The sequence below is a fragment of the Capricornis sumatraensis genome, chromosome X (assembly GCF_032405125.1).
Source record: "Capricornis sumatraensis isolate serow.1 chromosome X, serow.2, whole genome shotgun sequence".
NCBI classification, from domain to species: Eukaryota; Metazoa; Chordata; class Mammalia; order Artiodactyla; family Bovidae; genus Capricornis; species Capricornis sumatraensis.
Genome location: NC_091092.1, coordinates 27,460,597 through 27,480,440, shown reverse-complemented (window position 1 = coordinate 27,480,440; position 19,844 = coordinate 27,460,597). Strand labels below are relative to the sequence as shown.

Below are 19,844 nucleotides of genomic sequence, written 5' to 3'. Positions count from 1 at the left end.
GGGTATTTCCTAGCAATAAGGATATTCTCTTACATAGCCACAGTTACCAACTTCAGTAAATTTAACCTTATTATACTACTTTAACCTATTGAATAGTATGTGTGCGTGCTAAGTCACTTCAGTTATGTCCAACTCTGTGACCTCGTGTAATGTAACTTGCCAGGCTTCTCTGTCCATGAGATTCTCCAGGCAAGAGTACCGAAGTGGGCTGCCATGCCCTCCTTCAGAGGATCTTCCCTACCCAGGGATGGAACCTGAGGATCCTGTGACTCCTGCATTGCAGATGGATTCTTTACCCACTGAGCCACCTGGGAAGCCCATTGAATAGTATACTTTACACCAATTTTTCTTGCCATATAAGATTGGCTCTAGAATCATGCACTGTGTCCTGTTACTTTAGTGTCCTTTCATCTGAAACAGCCTTTCTTTGTCTTTCATGATACTGATATTTTTGAAGTGCCATTAAAAAAAAAAAGATTGTTGTCATTTTGGGTCAAGGTGTTGCCCAATTACTCCACTATATAATTATTTGCATCCTCTTCTTTGCTACTAATAAACAATCTGTGAGGAGAAAACTGTAAGTCCATGCAAAATCCTCCTCATCAAAAAATTCCCCCTAGATTTAGCATCTACTGGTAATTCTTGCCTGAACCAATGATGATTTTCTGACTCCAGCATTCCCTTCATATTTACCAGTCAGCACATGGTATGCTATTGTAAGCAAAGGCCCTCCCCTTTCCCTCATGGTCTCCCTACTTGGTCTCACTGTGGACTTATGGCTTCCTATTTTTTCAATGGCTCGTTACTGTCCTTAATAATTTGGGTACTCAAATTACCAGGCTTTGGCCAGCTCCTAGCTATTGCTTTTAGTCCATTAGTAGCCATTCCTCAAGAGGATATTGCAGTGCAGAATACTCTGGTCAAGAACTTTTGGTGATCTGATTTCTGGGATAATTTATGAGGGTGGTGCTGAGCCAGGTTCCAGGTTTCCCTCTTTTCTTCACTCACTGGCTCCCCCACAGGAAAGGGAAGGGAAGGAAGCTCAGAGCTGACAGACTATGTGTGTATGAGTGTGTGTGTTTATGTTTCATGTAAAAACAGTGGCGGAAGCCTGTGGTAGAGCAGAGAAAGATGATGGAGGGGAGGAGGACAGGTGATTACATGAGGTTTCTGGATTGTATTAGGAAGACAGTGTTTGCCATTATCAGACTTCCCTCCTCCATTTCTCTTCAACCATTATTCAGATAATTTACTTCTGCTTAGGGGTTTCAATTCCTGCTCAGCGAGAAAACATCTGCGATGTGTGAGAAGGGAATAGACTGAGCTAGGTTGGCTGAAGAATTAGGAAAGAAGGTCCTGGAGAATCATGGGAATTTTTGTTTCGCTTCCTAGAGATGAAACTGCTTATTCCATAGCAGGATTTATAAATGCACTCCAGCTATGGCTGTTCCAGAGCAAATGGCCTCTAACAACAATTTCATCGCCTTTCACTCTGTAATCCAAATTCAAAAGTCAGGTTGGAATTATTTGTTCCTATATGATGGAAGAATTTTCATCCAATCTGAGAGGAAGGCGTTTTTCTTTTCTCAATTCCTTTTCTAAGAAAGATGTGTATTGATTGTAATGCTGATACTGATAAAAGTTGGCAGCTTAGGTGGAAATTAATCTATCTTAAAATCAGCTTAAAATGTAGGCCCTAAGAAAATGAGTTTCACAAATTTGAGACAACAGGAAGAGCCTTTATTCATTCAATCATTCATTTAATTCAACAAATATCTATGGAGTTCCTACAGGAGCCAAATGTAGGTGCTAAAAGCAAGACAGATGAGTTCCTTGCTCTCATGGTACTGTCACAGGGGGTGAGGAGGAGTCAAACATTTTTTTGAAGTTCAAAAGGTGGTACATACTGTGAAGAATAAAAAAACAACAACAACAGGGTAATATAATGGCAAATGAGTGGGGAGCACTGGATGAGAAGTCAGGTGACCTAGATTCTGATTGCAGCTTTGCCAGAAGCCACCTCTACAGACTTCAGTTATCACTCTACCTCTCCGACCTTATTTTTCTCATACAATGATCGGAATTTATGGTCTCAAAGCTTCCTTTCTAGTATCAAGTTCTTTGATTTCATGGTTCAAAGACTGTCATTACTTCAATAAACATGAGTACCTACCACAGAGTCAAAAACAGCACTCCCTATGTAATGGGAGAGACAGGCATGAAAATAAATCATTATTAAAGTGAAAAATGCTGTGATCTTCTGCTCTTGTCAGTCCAAAACAGCCCTACATATAAATATGTCACATAATGATAAATACATCCTGGGGAGTGGCGCAGAGCTGCAGCGGATCCAGAAAAACTGAGTGGCAGCAAGTGGAGTCCGCAAGCTAATATTTTTAAAATGACCACACCAAACAAGACACCTCCTGGTGCTGACCCTAAGCAGTTGGAAAGGACTGGAACAGTACGGGAAATTGGGTCACAAGCTGTTTGGTCACTCTCGTCTTGTAAACCAGGATTTGGAGTGAATCAATTACAAGATGACAATCTAGAAACTTACTGGCAATCAGATGGATCCCAGCCTCATTTAGTGAACATACAATTCAGAAGAAAAACAACAGTGAAGACATGTATTTATGCGGATTACAAATCTGATGAAAGCTACACTCCAAGCAAGATCTCAGTCAGAGTAGGAAATAATTTTCACAACCTTCAAGAAATTCGGCAACTTGAATTGGTGAAACCAAGTGGCTGGATTCACTTTCCCTTAACTGATAATCATAAGAAGCCAATTCGTACATTCATGATACAGATTGCCGTTCTAGCCAATCACCAAAATGGAAGAGATCCCCACATGAGACAGATTAAAATATGCACACCAGTGGAAGAGAGCTCCATTGGTAAATTTCCTAGATGTACAACTATTGATTTCATGATGTATCGCTCAATAAGGTGACCTTAGAACAAAAGTCATTAAACATCTTATCAGTTCATATTAAATCTGGTATCTTTATTGAAAAATAAATTAATTATTTTGCAAAAAAAAAGATAAATACATCCTAAAACAGTTAAAAGGGGACAATGGGTAAAAGTCACTTCATCCAACTGTCCTCCTGCTATGGAACACTGAGTTCTAGGCAGGACTATTTCTCCCCACCAACGCGATAATTAGTTCCAGGACAACAGAGAAAACCCAGTTTCTTTTCCCTTTGTATTGACTATACTGAGCACACAGTAAGTGCTGTGTAAATTCCTACCGACCGGGGGCTTTCCTGGTGGTCCAGTGGTTAAGAATCTGCATTCCAATGCAGCGAAGCCCGGTTTGATTCCTAGTCCTCGAACTAAGATACCACAATTAGACATAGCCTGGATGCCCCAAGGAAGACCCAGTGCAGCCAAATTAATAAATACGTAAAATTGTTTACATGAAAGATACCAATCCCAACCTTATATAAAATAGATATATAAATTTCCGCTGACACTCATTAACTACTTCTATAGCACAGACGGGCAGACAGTGATTGAGGGGCTGGAGACCACAGGTCTAGTGAAAACGTTTGCCTACAGAGTGAGCCATTTGGTGCTGTGCACCTTTTAGTTTGGGGGCCCCTTTTGTATTTTGTAATATTCTGCACGTTTTAAATTGATACAGTTAATACAGGATTATTTGAAACCGTGATCAGAACTGTGTGAACACGATGCTTGTATTTGTCAGCAATTGGGATAGAGTATGGACGATAAGTGGGTTTGGATGATTTTTTTCTTAAGTATTTTGTTTTTACTATTACTTCACAATAAAACAAAGCTAATGGTGCACGACGCACAGATAGCTTTTCAAGCTATCCTCTGAAGAAAGGGCGCCTCGGAGAGCTTACATTAAGAAAAAAAAAAAAAAGTGTGATATCCATTTCAAACCCAAGTCCCTCCCACTGTCAGAAACCCAGGGGAAAGCGTCAGGCGACCTGCCAACAGTCACCTGAGAGAGCCTTCTAGGGAGTTAACGGAACCATGTTCCCAAACCTCAGAAAAATCTTTCAAAAATCCCCTTCCCGGAGCCCCGCCCCACACTTGTGATCACAGTACGTCAAAAGCCCCCTAGTCGTCATAAGAGGGGAAGAAAACGTACGTCGCGCGAGACTCAGCGACGGGATTTTGAAGTTAGGGAACAGCCGTGGCGCACGCGCACTGGTCTCACAACCTCAGGGCGGCACGCGGGTAGGTAGACTAGAACTCAGAGAAGGGGGAGCAGAGCGTGCAGGTGTCTTTTTTTTTTTTTTTTTTCTTTTCCAGCGCAGTGCGTGAATCTGAGGATCGCCGGAGGTGCGGAGCGCTGGGCCTGGCTCGGTTTCCCCGGCGCGCGTGTGACTCTGCCGGGTGCCCTCGTGCTCCTCCACGAGTTGCAGGAGTGCAGCGGGCGTGTACCCGGGTTGCCGGGACAGGAGCTTGTGGTCGCCTTTCCCTTTTAAACGGTCGCCCCTCACGTACACACTCCAGTACCCCTGAGAGTTGGTCTTCGCGCCCCCCGCGCGCCCCTCCTCACCCGGTTCCTCCCACCAACCCCCCGTTCCCGCTTGCTCCTGATCGGGAGTCGACTTCATCCCTGGGGTCCCTGCTTGGGGGCGGAGAAGATGGCTGGCGGACGTCTGCTGTTGGGGGGCGACTTCCTGTCGCCGCCGCCGCTACCCCCCCTCCCGCCGCCGCCGCCGCCGCCCCTCCCGCCGCCCCCGCCCGAGCCAGTGCTGGAGCAGTGGCGCTATAGCCACGAAAGTGACTGGCAGTGGGCTCTGCGGCGCAGCTTCATCTGTCGGCACCTGCACAGTTATCCCGGGGCTGCCCTAGACCAGCTCCTCGCGCTCTCCGCTGCCTGGACCAACCACGTTTTCTTGGGCTGCAGGTGAGTAAGGTGTGAGGGTCGGGCTGGGGACCCGGGTGGGGTGGGGATCAGTGAAGAGGGTCGGGATAGGGAAGAAGGAGGCGAGTATGGATGAGTGCTTAGAGACTGGAGATTTGGAGGTGCTGGAGGACTCCACTGTTGGCCCGGGGCGGGCGCGGGGGGGGGGGGGGAAGCGGTTGGCTGAACGAGGTAGCTGCAGATGACATAACAGCTAGAAAGGTGCGGGGATCGCGGGAGAGGCCTCTCCAGGACCAGGGATGCAGATGGAGCAGCGCCTGGGAGAGGATTGCCGAGAGGTGGTCATTGTGATGGTGTTTTGGAGGGCGTGGGAAATGACGAATAGCAGAACCTCGGACCTGCGTAGGACCTTCCAGGGATGCAGTATCCGCAGAGAATATTCGACAGTCGGGGTTCCGGGGTCTATGGGGGGAGAGGAGAGGGGCTCTGCGGTTCTAATCCTAGTCTCTGGAGCGTCCTCTCTTTCCATTCCCGTTAGATTAAATAGCAGCCGCCTAGCTGGGTTTTACTGTTTTCTCTTGAGGAGGCGGTTTGTATGAGGTCTCTCAACCGCAGGGTCCGCCTTGCTTGTAGATTTGCGCATAATGTGTCTGGACGCAAACAAAGAAATGGTTATATCTACTGTAAAAGCGGATTGCCCTCATTTCACCTTAAATGTGATCAGTAGGATTAACATTTGGCCTCTGAGTGAGGTTTTAGGTATGTGTTTGTCGCCGCCCCCTCCCCCGCCCCCGCCGCGCCCCGCTCCCCTTTCTTAGAACCTAGTGCCTGTTCTGAACAGGCCTCTTTGAAAGCTCTTTGCATTCAATGGAGACTGCAGTATGGTTCCAACGCATTTTTTTAAAACAGACTACTTGGACCACTGTCCTTCAGAACCTTCAAATCGGCCCTATACTAGACTAATCATTCCTTTGATAGACTTGAGAGGTTTGGTTTTTTTTGACACTTGCTTCAGGGCAAATTTTTTAGGAAGGATGAGAAATAATGAAAAATGATCAGATCAAATTCAACCAGTTCAGTTCCAGGAATGATTGTAACAGATACAGATAAATAAGATTGTCTGTGGTTAATGCTTAATTATTGAACATAGATAGCATCCAGTGTGATACTTGTTTTGCTTCCATAACACAAAGATATTTTTTCTGTCTTCTCTAGATTAGTGTACTTTCTGCCTCCAGAGATAATGACTACTTCACTGGAGGAACTGGTTATGACTGGGAAAGCCTCAGTAATTAATCAAGTCAGATAACTCTAACTGACTTGCACTTAACAATATTGTTCTGGCAATTGGAATGGTATCTTTATCCTATAATCTTAGATGTCCTTAATATCACAGAAGCCATGGGAAATCTGAATCCTTTAAGAAACAAACTTACAAGAATTGCTATAATGTTACCCAATAGCTTAACTGAAGAGTAATGTTTACATTCTATCTGTTAACTTAGATATAGGAGAAAGGGAAGGGGCAATAAAGAATCTTGGAAGCTAGGGACCAAGTGTAATCTTCCACTTGAGGCAGGCTTTATGTCAGCTGTCATCTTCAGGTGAGTAAAATCTGTATTCCAGTACTTGTTAACGTCGGTGTTGGCAGAGCTCTTGTTTTCTGGTCTATTTTTCTGTGACAGAAGACTATTCTTTTCTCCCAGGGGGACTGCAGAATGCATGGTGACACAGCCCACTCTAAACTGAAATCATTAATCTGTCGTTGAAGGCCCATTCCCTGACTTTTAGAACAGATTATAAGCAGTAGCCAGAAGAGAACTCTTTGCATTTTGTTTCCCACTTGCAGGACTTTCTGTGTTCTAATTTAGCTGGGACTGAAAGAACTCCTAGGTCAGGGATAGCTTTTAAAAATCCTTGATCATAAGACCAAGCCAGGAGGAGCTCATATGAGCAGGGGAGCAAATCATGTTTCAATCCCTTTTGGTGATAGTGGCTATTCTCAGGGAACAAGTTTTAATATCTTCTTGACCATCTGTAACATGTTTCTCAGACTTAAGCAGCATCAAAATCTTAGGCTTCTTAAAACACAGATTGCTGGGCTCTACTGCCAGGGTTTCTGTGAGATGGGACCCCAGAATTTCTGTTTCTAACAAGTTCCCAGGTAATGGATGTGGGACCCGAGAATTTCTGTTTCTAACAAGTTCCCAGGTAATGGATGATGCTCATCCAGGGACTACACTATGAGAACCGTTGCCTTATAGGATAAATAAAACAATGTTTTCTAATCTGCTTTTTGATCATTTTTTTCCCTCAGTCTAGGCAATCGGGAAGCCCAAGTAGCCGAAATTATTTCTCTTCACCTTTTCTTGTCTGTTTCATAAAAATAAACAACGTGTCAAGATTTTTTTTTTTTCTGTAGGCCATTTCTAACATATATCTTGTGGCTAATGAAAATTTAGTGCAGTCTTATCAACCTCATCTACAGCACAGACATAATTGTTCATATGAATGCCAAGGGACCTGTGCAGTTTTTACTTAAAATTGTTGATAGTGCGTGTATGTTTAATAAAGCAGAATGTTTGGTTAACTGGAGCATTCAGCTTTCCAATCAATCTTCATCAGTAGTATTAGAAACAGAATCCAAAAAAAAGAGAAAGAAACAGAATCCTGATCTATTGACTTTTGGTGAGATATTAATCAATAGAGAAAATATATCCTAAAATGAATCCAGTTTGCCACCTTGATTATTTGTCTCTTCTTGTTGATGTGAGACTGACGTTTGGAAGGAAGATGCTGACTGGGCTCATGTTGTGAAACTAACTTTGCACATAGTAGGTAGAGTGCATCAATCACCAGCTGATGAAATATGAGTGGGAGCTTTTAAAAGCTGTATCAGTAATCTTAGTTGTATGTTATTCACTACGTAGGAGTCTTTTGAATAGGTTTGCATAAATAATTTTATACTTGGAAATCCTAACCTTTGCTTAGTTTTCAAACCTCACCTTTTAAGTTTGGACCTAGTAGAGCAGTTTAATAATTTTTTTTTAATTTGAAAGAAAGCATCTATTACTGAATATTTATTAAATTTCAGGTGCCATTGTATATCATAAATACACACCTATAAGCACGTGTCTTTTTTCAAGAATGTGAGATTCATGAAGTCAGATGTCTTTGTCCATTAGAAATCATCTTTTTGTATGCTAGGTATGGTGGCACAGTTGTGATTTCCAAAAAGCTTAATACATGATAACCTTGGAAAACCTTAAAGACCAGCTGGGGCTTTTTGGTTTTCTTTTTTAAGCATTTACAACCAAATGGGTTGTAAATGCATAGTATGCATACATCTTAAAATTACTTTATTGGACTTGCCTTAATGGTACTTTACATCATGATCCCTCCATGAGATAAAATACTGTATAGCCATTAAAAGTCATGTACTAATGACATGGAGAAAAATCTTATGACATAATAAATTAAGAAAAACTTCAAAACCCCAGCAGATTACAAATCAACATAGATGATCTGATAGTGATTTTTTTTTTTTTTTGCAGGGGTGGGGAGAAGGTGGTATGGGAAGCATAGAAAAAGGAATAAAAAGTAAACCCCCAAATGTTAATGAAATTATCAGCGGTTGGGTTTATAGGCGTTTTCTTGATGGATTCTCTAAAATTTCTGGAGTAAAGGTGTTACTTTTTAAATCCACTAAAAAAAATGCACTATGGAAAACTGAGTGATGAAAGCTCTATTTACTGCCTTGGCTTATTTCAGATTTGTGGAACCACTTCTTTATCCCTGGGTAGGTACTCTTTGGAGAATTTTTTGAAATAGGACTGAAATCCTAGTGGTCTTCATAGTAAAGATTAATTAAAGATTAATGTAAAGGTTAGTATTTGTTCTTTGAATAGTCAAGTGTTAGGTACTACACTGGAGAAGGCAACAGCACCCCACTCCAGTACTCCTGCCTGGAAAATCCCATGGACGGAGGAGCCGGGTAGGCTGCAGTCCATGGGGCTGCAGAGGGTCGGACATGACTGAGCGACTTCACTTTCACTTTTCACTTTCATGCATTGGAGAAGGAAATGGCAACCCACTCCAGTGTTCTTGCCTGGAGAATCCCAGGGACGGGGGAGCCTGCTGGGTTGCCGTGTATGGGGTCGCACAGAGTCGGACACGACTAAAGTGACTTAGCAGCAGCAGGAGGCACTACACAGTCTGTTCCATTACTGTTCCAGCTGGTTGGGATTCTTCAGTATTATGACTTCCTAATAAAGGGCTGAGAAGATGACTATATTGGCAACCAACACAAAGGTTTATTTTTATAGCCTATGGGTGATGTTAAATTTTGTGGCAAATGTAATGAATAGGGAACAGTAAGTAGGTATAATCATTACTAATGCTGGAAGAAACCAGAGAGAAAATGTGAATGGAGTGGGCCCCAAATGCATCATTCATGCACACTGAATGGCATACATGCCATTACACTTGGATACCATGTTTGGAATCAGTCTATAAGATCTGGAGAATTTTAACTGGAATTCAAGGTGAGTGGTTTGGTTGTAGTACCAGTTTTGGTAGCAAAATTGGCAACACCAGTTTAAGATTTGTAGACTTTATCTCATTTTCATAATCTTTTGCTTTCATCTCATATCTTAGAAATTGTACTCACAAATCTTTTTTTAAATTATTTTATTTGTGGCTGCACTGGGTCTTTGTTGCTGTGTGCTGGCTTATTCTAGCTGCGCCCAGCAGGGGCTACTCTCTGGTTGTGGTGTGTGGGCTTCTCATTGCGGGGGCTTCTCTTGTTGCGGAGCACAGGCTCTAGGGCACGCGGGCTTCTATACTTGCAGCGTGTGAGCTCAGTAGTTGTGGCGCGCCGGCTTAGTTGTTCCATGTCGTGTAGGAACTTCCGGCTAGGGATCAAACCTGTGTTCCCTGCATTGGCAGGAGGATCTTATCTACCACCAGAGAAGTCCCCACTCCCAAATCTTAATGAAAGTGATATATATAATGTATGACATTTTAGGCTATGCTTTTTGATGTTTAGATAAGACTAAATAAAAATAAAATTACAGCATTTAAATACTGGTGTTAGCAGCAGCAGTTATCAGTGGGAAGTGTGGGTTACAACTGGGCTAGCTTCCAGGTCATCTGTCAGAGACGGCCACCATGTCACTTCTCTGCTTTGCAAGGAAAGACATCTGATGGGTGCGGGACCTATTGTGTTGAAAATGGAAAATGTTATCCTCTTTGAAGTTCAGAGCCTACTCATGTAGAGGAGTGCTAGTTTCTCATTTTCAGAACTTTCTTGGGGAATTCCCTGGTGGTCCAGTGGTCCCTGGTTGGGGAACTAAGATCCCGCAAGCTGCACAGCATGCCCCCTCCCCCTGCCCAAAGAAGAACTTTCTTCTCACATACCACTAGAAGTCTTTTTTGGTCTTAGGCTTAGAAAGGCTCTCAAGGTGAGAAGAGTGAGTAGATACCATGATAACCAAAACTTCACTTGAGCCCATAGTTTTCTCTGCAGGAAATTGATACTCTGTCAAGGGCAAATGTACTTCATAAGGAGTCCTTTTTATTTTTTTAATATAAATTTATTTACTTTAATTGGAGGCTAATTACTTTACAATATTATATTGTATGTCTTAAAGCTTTTTAGTAAGGAAGATCAAACACAAAAAGTAGAAGAGGTTAGTGGACACTCATGCATGTGTCATTCAACTTCAGCAGTTGTCAACAGTCTGTCATGCTACCCTTCTCATTTCGTCTTGCCCCTAGTATTTTGTGCGAGGTAGTCCAGAATATATTAAAGAAAACCTTGCCATCATTTCTCTTGCAAATATTTTAGTATGTATCTGTACCGGATAATTTTTAAAAATAGAGTCATAATACCATTATTCATACTCAGAAAAATTAATGATAATTTCTCAAAATGATCCAATAATGTTTTCTCCATTTGTCGCAGAATAGTTTGTTTGATCCACCGTCCACACATATCTGACTGATCTGTCACCTTTAACCATTCCCTCTCCTTTTATTTTCATGCTGTTTATTTGATGAAGAAATGGACTGTCACATAATGTTTCCTTCATTATGGATTTGGCTGGCTGTATTCTTGTGGTGGTGCTTAACATGTTTCTAGGAGTTAGGGGCTTGATTAGGTTTGGGTGCAATTATTTGGTGGTCAAAAACACTTTTTAGATCTTTGCCCTGTCATATCACATCAGGGACACATGTCTGATTGTCCCATTTTTAGTGAGATTAAGATGATAAAGTTCTCCAACAACTTTTTTCAATTGAAAATTTTATTGACATAATTATTGATTCACCTGTAATTGTAGGAAATAATATGATGCCCTGTGCTCTTTACCCAATTCCCGCAATGACAACAGTTTACAGAGTTAATATATCATAATCAGGATAATGACATTGTTACAATCTGCAGTCTACACAGATTCCTCCAGTTTTACTAATACTTGTGTGTGTGATTCTATACAGTTTATCACAGGTGTAGGTTTGCATGTCCACTACCATCATCAAGATATTGAACAGTTCCAGTACCACAAGGATCCCTCACATTGCCCTTTTACAACCACATCCATTTCCCTCCCACTCATACCCAATACTGCGTGTATCAATAGTTTATTCATTTTTTTGCTGAGCAGTGTTCCATGGTGTGTGGTAAAGACATCTGGGCTGGTTGTAGTTTGGGGCTGTTACAAATAAAACTGTTATGAACATCCGTGTACAGTTGTTTGTGTGCACGTATGCTTTTATTTCTCTGAGATAAATGCCCCAAAATGCAGTTGCAAGGTCATGAGGTGATTGCATGTTTAATTTTATAAAAAACTTTCAAGTTGTGTTCCAGAGTGGCCATATCATTTTATATTCCCACAAGCAGTGTACAAGTGATCCAGTTTTTCTGCATCCTTGTCAGCATTTAGTGTTGTCACCATTTTTCACTTTAGCTACTCTGATAGATACAGAATAATATCTCATTGTGGTTTAAGTTGCATTTCCTTGGTAGCTGATGATGATGAACATTTCTTTTTATCTGCTTATTTGCAATCTGTATATCCTCTCTGGCGAAATGTTCTATTCATATCTTTTGTTCATATATACACATTATATATATGTATTTATTTTACTGTTGAATTTGAGAGGTCTTGAGGTCTTTATACTAGATACTAGTCTTTTGTCAAGTATATGGTTTGTAAATATTTTCTTGCTCTCTGTAGCTTGTCTTTTCATCCTCTTCACAGGATCTTTTGAGAGCAAAATTTTTTAATTTTAATGAAGTCAATTTTATTAACTTTTTCTTTTATGGATCATACTTTTGGTGTTAAGTATAAGAATTCTTTGCCTAGCTGGAGATCTTGAAGATTTTCTTCTGTATTTTTTGTAAAAACTTTTCAGTTTCACATTTAAGTTTATGATGCATTTTGAGTTAACTTTTGTATATGATGTGAGGTTTAGGTTGAGGTGGTTTGTTTAGGTTGGATGCCTACTTTGTCCAGCACATTTGATAAAAAGACTCTCCTGCCACCATTGGATTGCTTTTAGTTTTATCAACAGTTGAACATGTCTGTGTGGGTCTGTTTCTAGGTTCTTCCCCATCAGCTTTTCACCTGATAAGCTTTTATTGTTGTTCAGTTGCTCAGTTGTGTCTGACTCTTTGTGACCCCATTAACTGCAGCATGCCAGGCTTCTCTGTCCTTCACCATCTCCTGGAGCTTGTTCAAACTCATGTCCATTGAGTCAGTGATGCCATCCAACCATCTCATCCTCTGTCGTCCCCTTCTCCTCCTGCCTTCAATCTTTCCCAGCATCAGGGTCTTTTCCAATGAGTCAGCTCTTCGCATCAGGTGGCCAAAGTATTGGAGTTTCAGCTTCAGCAACAGTCCTTCCAATGAATATTCAGAATTGATTTCCTTTAGGATTGACTGGTTGGATCTCCTTTTAGTCCAAGGGCCTCTCAAGAGTCTTTTCCAACACCACAATTCAAAAGCATCAATTCTTTGGTGCTCAGCCTTCTTTATGGTCCAACTCTCACATCCATACATGACTACTGGCAAAAGCATAGCTTTGACTAGACAGACCTTTGTCGGCAAAGTAATGTCTCTGCTTTTTAATATGCTGTCTATGTTGGTCATAGCTTTTCTTCCAGGGAGCAAGCGTCTTTTAATTTCATGGCTGCAGTTACCATCTGCAGTGATTTTGGAGCCCAAGAAAATAAAATCTGTCACTGTTTCCCCATAGTTTGCCATGAAGTGATGGGATTGGATGCCATGATCTTCATTTTTTGAATGTTGAGTTTTAAGCCAGCTTTTTCATTCTCCTCTTTCACCTTCATCAGAGGCTCTTTAGTTCTTCTTCACTTTCTGCCATAAGGGTGGTGTCATCTGCATATCTGAGGTTATTGATATTTCTCCCAGTAATCTTGATTCCACCTCATGCTTTATCCAGCCCGGCATTTCACATGATGTACTTGGCATATAAGTTAAATAAGCAGGCTGACAGTATACAGCTTTGACCTACTCCTTTACCAATTTTGAACCAATCCATTGTTGCTTTTTGACCTGTGTACAGGTTTTGCAGGAGGCAGGTAAGGTGGTCTGATATCCCCATCACTTTAAGAATTTTCCACAGTTTGTTGTGATCCACACAGTCAAAGGCTTTAGTGTAGTCAATGAAGCAGAAGTAGATGTTTTTCTGAAATTATTTTTCTGTGATCCAACAGATATTGGCAATTTAATCTCTGGTTCCTCTGCCTTTTCTAAATCCAGCTTGAACATCTGGAAGTTCTCATACTGTTGAAGCCTAGCTTGGAGAATTTTGAGTATTACTTTGCTAGCGTGTGAGATGAGTGCAATTGTGCAGTAGTTTGAGCATTTTTTGGTATTGCCTTTCTTTGGGATTGGAATCAAAACTGACCTTTTCCAGTCCTGTAGCCACTGCTGAGTTTTCCAAATTTGCTGGCATATTGAGTTGCAGCACTTTCACAGCATCATCTTTTAGGATTTGAAGTAGCTCAACTGGAATTCCATCACCTCCGCTAGCTTTGTTCATAGTGATGCTTCTGAGGCCCACTTGACTTTTCACTCCAGAATGTCTGGCTCTAAATGAGTGATCACACCATTGTGGTTATCTGGACCATTAAGATCTTTTTTCTGTATAGTTCTTCTATGTATTCTTGCCGCCTGTTCTTAATATCTTCTGCTTCTGTTAGCTCCATACCATTTCTGTCCTTTATTGAGCCAATCTTTGCATGAAATGTTCCCTTGGTATCTCTAATTTTCTTGAAAAGATCTCTATCTCTCCCATCTTATTGTTTTCCTCTATTTCTTTGCATTGTTCATTTAGGAAGGCATTCTTATCTCTCCTTGCTAAACTTAGTGGCCATTGATGATCATTTATTGTTGCATTATGGGTTGCAAAATGGTAGGAATCTATCATTCCTTCATTTATTAGCTGGAATGCTTCTGTAAAGGAGACTTTCTTCATCAACTCTTTAGTTTTTTCTGAGGTACAATTTGTACAGGGAAATGCTGGATAAATGCTTGCTTTCTTCTTTTAATGTTACTTGTTTTGGGAATAATGACTTGATTCCCCACCGTCTTCCAAAGGTGACCAATAATGAGTTTGTAAGTATTACTGTGAGCTAATGGATGTTTAACGTGCTTGCTGTGTTTCAGTCCACTGTGGTTATTCTTGATATTCAAGTTGGCTCACTTCTGAGTCCGTTTGACAACAACCCCTGAGGTCTTTGACAGCATCCTTGTTTCCAGGCATGAAAATATCTTTCAGATTCTACATTTCTTGGCCCAGACTTGGATTCAGCCACTTCTTTCAGGACTCTGATTCCATTTGGTGGGAAATGATAGAAACCACAATTTGTATGTTAACAATCCATCTCTTATTAACATTCTGAGTACTTTTACATTATCATTATCATATATGTATACATGATATACACCATATGTATATATGTATACATGATATACATCATAAATGTATATATGTAGAGAAAAATAAATTATGAGTTTATATGGGTACTTTTAATTCAAATTAAAGATATGGTCTTCACCTAAATTTCTTAATATTTGTGTTTATATGTCTTCTAATGACAGTAACATAATTGCTCATTTGATACATAACTATTTTAGGGCAGATTCTTCAGTTTTATAGCCAAGACATTCTGTTAGTAAAGTCCTGTGGGAGCAATTATAAGATGGGGCATCTAGAAACTTTTTCAAAAACTGCATTCTTGTCTGTTTTAACTGTAGATTATATTCACTTAAATAGGTACAGCCCACGCTTGATGGAAAAAATTCTCCAAATGGCTGAAGGTATTGATATTGGGGAGATGCCTTCATATGATCTGATGCTGTCCAAGGCCTCCAAAGGTCAAAAACGTCACCTCTCAACATGTGATGGTGAGTATACTGTTTCTGGAAGGTGGGATTTGAAGAAACAGTGTGGCTTCTTTTTTAAAGATATGAATGTGGTATATGATTTTAAATAACATTGGTAACATCAGATCTTACACACTGTAAAAGTTTTAACTTTCAGTTTGTACATTTTTTTTTGAGGATGCTAAATAGAACTGAAAGCTAAGAATACTGAATTCATGCTATAATGCTATCCTTGAAGGATAATGCTTCCATGCCATGGAACCTCCCTTAAGCATCTAAGTAACTAAATCCTCCTGGATGGGTCTGTGGTAGACCAATTTTCTACTAAACAGTGTTACAGGGAGAAAGCTCTAGTGTCTGGTATAGCCTCAGCAGAGTTCTTCCATAGCTTTAAATTTGATATCCTCTGTAAATCATTAGTTTCCAGCTGAAGTTTGTTGTAGAAATAAAATATAGCAAACTAAAATTTTGAATTTGAAAATCTTTGGGATCTTTTGACAAATATTTTTTATTTTTTTTTTAGTCGCAACTATGTAAAGCATCATCACAGAGTCGGTCACTTCTGATACAAAAGAGAGGCTTTGTAAACGCCTCTGGTCATCATCTCTGTTGCATTAGAGCCATCTGTTCCATTTGCAGTCCTTAAGAAGGGAGCTTTTCAGCACAGGTGGTATGAGATCATAGTGGAACATCCTCTTACTCAGTACACTTCACCTGTGCTTTAACTCATTAGATGCAGAAGCATCTACCCGTCGTGCATGGTGGTGACCTGCATAGTTGAGTCAATGGCATATTTTCTGTCAAGTCTCCTCCCTTACACGTGGAAGGACAGGGAGCATCTCTCCTTATGTTGGAATCTTACATTGATATTTGGGTCCCTTCACCTAAATGACCTGAAGTTTTTGTGATGGGACATAACTTTTACCAGCAGTTCAGCTTGCAAAAAAAAAAAAAAAAAATTGGTTGGTACTGTTTTCCTGCTTGGTTCTTTTGAAATATCCCTTTTTAATGAATTGTAAATTTCACTCATTCTATAGGTCAAAATCCTCCTAAAAAGCAAGCCGGTTCCAAATTCCATGTGAGACCTCGTTTTGAGCCTGTACATTTTGTAGCTAGTAGTTCAAAAGATGAAAGACAGGAAGATCCTTATGGCCCTCAAACAAAAGAGAGAAATGAACAAACACATTTTGCCAACATGCCAAGAGACATCTACCAAGATTATACTCAAGACTCTTTCAGTATACAAGATGGGAACTCTCAGTATTGTGATTCATCAGGATTTATTTTCACAAAAGACAAGCCTGTCACAGCCAACATGTATTTTGACAGTGGGAACCCTGCCCCCAGCAGCACATCACAGCAGGCAGACTCTCAGTCACCTCCTGAGCCTTCACCATCACAGACATTTCCTGAGTCAGTGGTAGCTGAGAAGCAGTATTTTATTGAAAAATTAACAGCAACTATCTGGAAGAACCTTTCTAATCCAGAGATGACATCTGGATCTGATAAAATTAACTACACCTATATGTTAACTCGTTGTATTCAGGCATGTAAGACAAATCCTGAATATATATACGCTCCTTTAAAAGAAATCCCTCCTGCTGACATCCCCAAAAATAAAAAACTTCTAACAGATGGTTATGCCTGTGAAGTTAGATGCCAGAACATCTACTTAACTACAGGCTATGCTGGCAGCAAGAATGGGTCCAGGGATCGAGCTACTGAGCTAGCTGTAAAACTCTTGCAGAAACGTATTGAAGTTAGGGTTATCCGAAGGAAATTCAAGCACACAATTGGAGAGGACCTTGTGGTATGTCAGATTGGCATGCCTTCATATGACTTTCCTCCAGCTCTGAAACCACCAGAAGAGCTGGTGGTGCTGGCTAAAGATGCTTCTGGGCAGCCGATTTTTAATGCTTCCGCCAAACACTGGACCAATTTTATCCTTACAGAAAATGCAAATGATGCAATTGGTATCCTTAACAATTCTGCCTCATACAACAAAATGTCTGTTGAATACAAATATGAGATGATGCCAAATCGTACATGGCGTTGTCGAGTATTTTTGCAAGATCACTGCTTAGCTGAAGGTTATGGAACCAAAAAAACAAGTAAACATGCAGCTGCTGATGAGGCTTTGAAAATCCTTCAAAAAACACAGCCCACTTATCCATCTGTCAAAAGTTCACAGTGCCAAACAGGCTCTTCACCCAGGGGATCTGGAAAGAAGAAAGACATAAAGGATCTTGTAGTTTATGAGAATTCTTCCAATCCTGTGTGCACGCTGAATGACACAGCTCAGTTTAACCGAATGACAGTTGAATATGTCTATGAAAGAATGACAGGCCTCCGATGGAAATGCAAGGTGATTCTCGAGAGTGAAGTAATTGCAGAAGCAGTTGGAGTGAAGAAAACTGTCAAATATGAAGCTGCGGGGGAAGCTGTGAAAACCCTCAAAAAGACCCAACCGACTGTCATTAACAATTTGAAGAAAGGAGCTATTGAAGATGTGATTTCCAGAAATGAAATTCAGGGCCGCTCAGCAGAGGAGGCTTATAAACAGCAAATCAAAGAAGATAACATTGGAAATCAGCTGCTGAGAAAGATGGGTTGGACGGGTGGTGGTTTAGGTAAATCTGGTGAGGGCATTCGGGAGCCAATCTCTGTCAAAGAGCAGCATAAGCGGGAAGGGCTTGGTCTTGATGTAGAGAGGGTAAATAAAATTGCCAAGAGAGATATTGAACAGATCATCAGAAACTATGCCCGCTCCGAGAGCCACACGGATTTAACTTTCTCTACAGAGCTGACTAATGATGAGCGGAAGCAAATACATCAGATCGCCCAGAAGTATGGTCTTAAGAGTAAGTCTCATGGGGTGGGCCATGACAGATACCTGGTGGTAGGAAGAAAAAGACGGAAGGAGGACTTACTCGACCAGCTCAAACAGGAAGGCCAAGTGGGGCATTATGAGTTGGTGATGCCTCAAGCAAATTGAGATCTTGCTAATTTATTGTGCAGATGCCTGAGGCAGATTTATGAATTAAAGAAGTGATGCTATATGTACTGGTTGCAGAGTATATTCATTCTTACGATGTTTCACCTTGTTCATTTCATATAGTGCTTTATTAGATATTGCAACTTGAAGAATACTGTCCACTTGTATTAGCTTAATCCAGCAGATAATATTGTGCAGTTACTGTTTATGTCTTTGATGTTGCTGTGTCCCTCAGATTTTAGTGGTTTGTACAAAGCAAGAACACATATCCAAATGGAATTTCACCCCAAGAAAGAAATTCCCATTTTAAAGGGCATAGCACAGCAATCTGCAACAATATGTAAAATTGATGTTGACTACAATAAAACTGCTAAGTCGCGTCAGTCATGTCCGACTCTGTGAGACCCCATAGACGGCAGCCCACTAGGCTCCTCCGTCCCTGGGATTCTCCAGGCAAGAATACTGGAGTGGGTTGCCATTTCCTTCTCCAGTGCACGAAAGTGAAAAGTGAAAGTGAAGTCGCTCAGTTGTGTCTGACTCTTTGCGACCCCATGGACTGCAGCCCACCAGGCTCCTCTGTCCATGAGATTCTCCAGGCAAGAGTACTGGAGTGGGTTGCCTAGAGTCTTAATTCCAACTTAACTGCAAATGTCAGATCATTTTGTATTATCTATTTTCATCTTTATGTGAAGCCAGTTATAGAATGTTTAACAGTAAATTGTGCTGTATGTGTAAATGTCCTTACCAACTAAATGATGTAAAACTTTCTTAAAGTAATTTTAGTGTCCATTTATTTATAATTCTTCCATGTGGTTTCCAGAATATTGGAAGTGATTTACTGTATCTTGTGATAGGAGTTTTAACAAATTCTAGTCTTCACGCTGAGAGAGCACTGCTTGAGAGATGAATTGAAAAGTTTTCAAAATTTTGATTCAGTCTGAAGAAAGGAAGCTGGAACTGTTTGTTCTTGGTGCCTTGCAGAGAGACTCGCAGCAACTCTCCGTTACAGCTTTCATGTGGCTTGGATGTACAACACATCCAAGGTGGCCACAGCTGTGGTAGAGCTTGGTAAAAGACTGAAGATACATTGGTGCTTTGATGAAAAGGTCAGTTGGCTGGTCCTCTCTTGAAAAGCTTATTTAGCCCCCAAAGCCAACTTTGTAACATATTTAAAACTGCTATTTTCGCTTATTTCTGGAATGTAAAAAAAAATGTATAAAAAGAATTAGCGTATGCTTCCTGAATAAAAAGGAGCCAAAGTTGATCAACGTGGTGGTGTGCTCATTTCTGGGAAGCAGCCTGGTAGCAACACTTTGAGTCTTTGGAGAAGAGAAGTGGTGTTTGCACAAAACATTTCAACACTAGAACACATATGGATGAACATGATGACTTAGCAGATAGAAACAGCCAGTCAGCGACCCATTATGTTTTCCCTGGGGACCAACATGCTGGCTGCAGCCAAATCTTAGGCTGTTTCCTTTTACATGATTTTGTTTTTGTATCTCAGGTAAATCAACTGTTAATATTCAGAGGTGAATATTGATAAACACCTCCAGTGACTTCATATTTAGAACAGTTAGGT

General features: G+C 40.8%; 2 protein-coding genes across 2 annotated transcripts; both read left to right on the top strand.

Annotated features, from left to right (window-relative positions):
- Window positions 1–2,401: 2,401 nt before the first annotated feature.
- Window positions 2,402–2,741, top strand: LOC138071313 (anaphase-promoting complex subunit 10-like). The gene is made up of 2 exons (XM_068962843.1): window positions 2,402–2,606; window positions 2,725–2,741. Exons 1-2 carry the CDS (start codon window positions 2,402–2,404, stop codon window positions 2,739–2,741), a joined length of 222 nt encoding a protein of 73 aa, XP_068818944.1.
- Window positions 2,742–4,628: 1,887 nt separating this feature from the next.
- Window positions 4,629–18,429, top strand: NKRF (NFKB repressing factor). The gene is made up of 3 exons (XM_068962047.1): window positions 4,629–4,894; window positions 15,158–15,288; window positions 16,305–18,429. Exons 1-3 carry the CDS (start codon window positions 4,629–4,631, stop codon window positions 18,260–18,262), a joined length of 2,355 nt encoding a protein of 784 aa, XP_068818148.1. The 3' UTR covers window positions 18,263–18,429.
- Window positions 18,430–19,844: the final 1,415 nt, after the last annotated feature.

Coding starts and splice junctions, on each gene's coding strand:
- LOC138071313 (XM_068962843.1), top strand. CDS start 2,402: ATGACCACACCAAACAAGACACCTCCTGGTGCTGACCCTAAGCAGTTG.
- NKRF (XM_068962047.1), top strand. CDS start 4,629: ATGGCTGGCGGACGTCTGCTGTTGGGGGGCGACTTCCTGTCGCCGCCG. Junction 4,895..15,157: donor CACGTTTTCTTGGGCTGCAG/GTGAGTAAGGTG, acceptor TCACTTAAATAG/GTACAGCCCACGCTTGATGG. Junction 15,289..16,304: donor TCACCTCTCAACATGTGATG/GTGAGTATACTG, acceptor CTCATTCTATAG/GTCAAAATCCTCCTAAAAAG.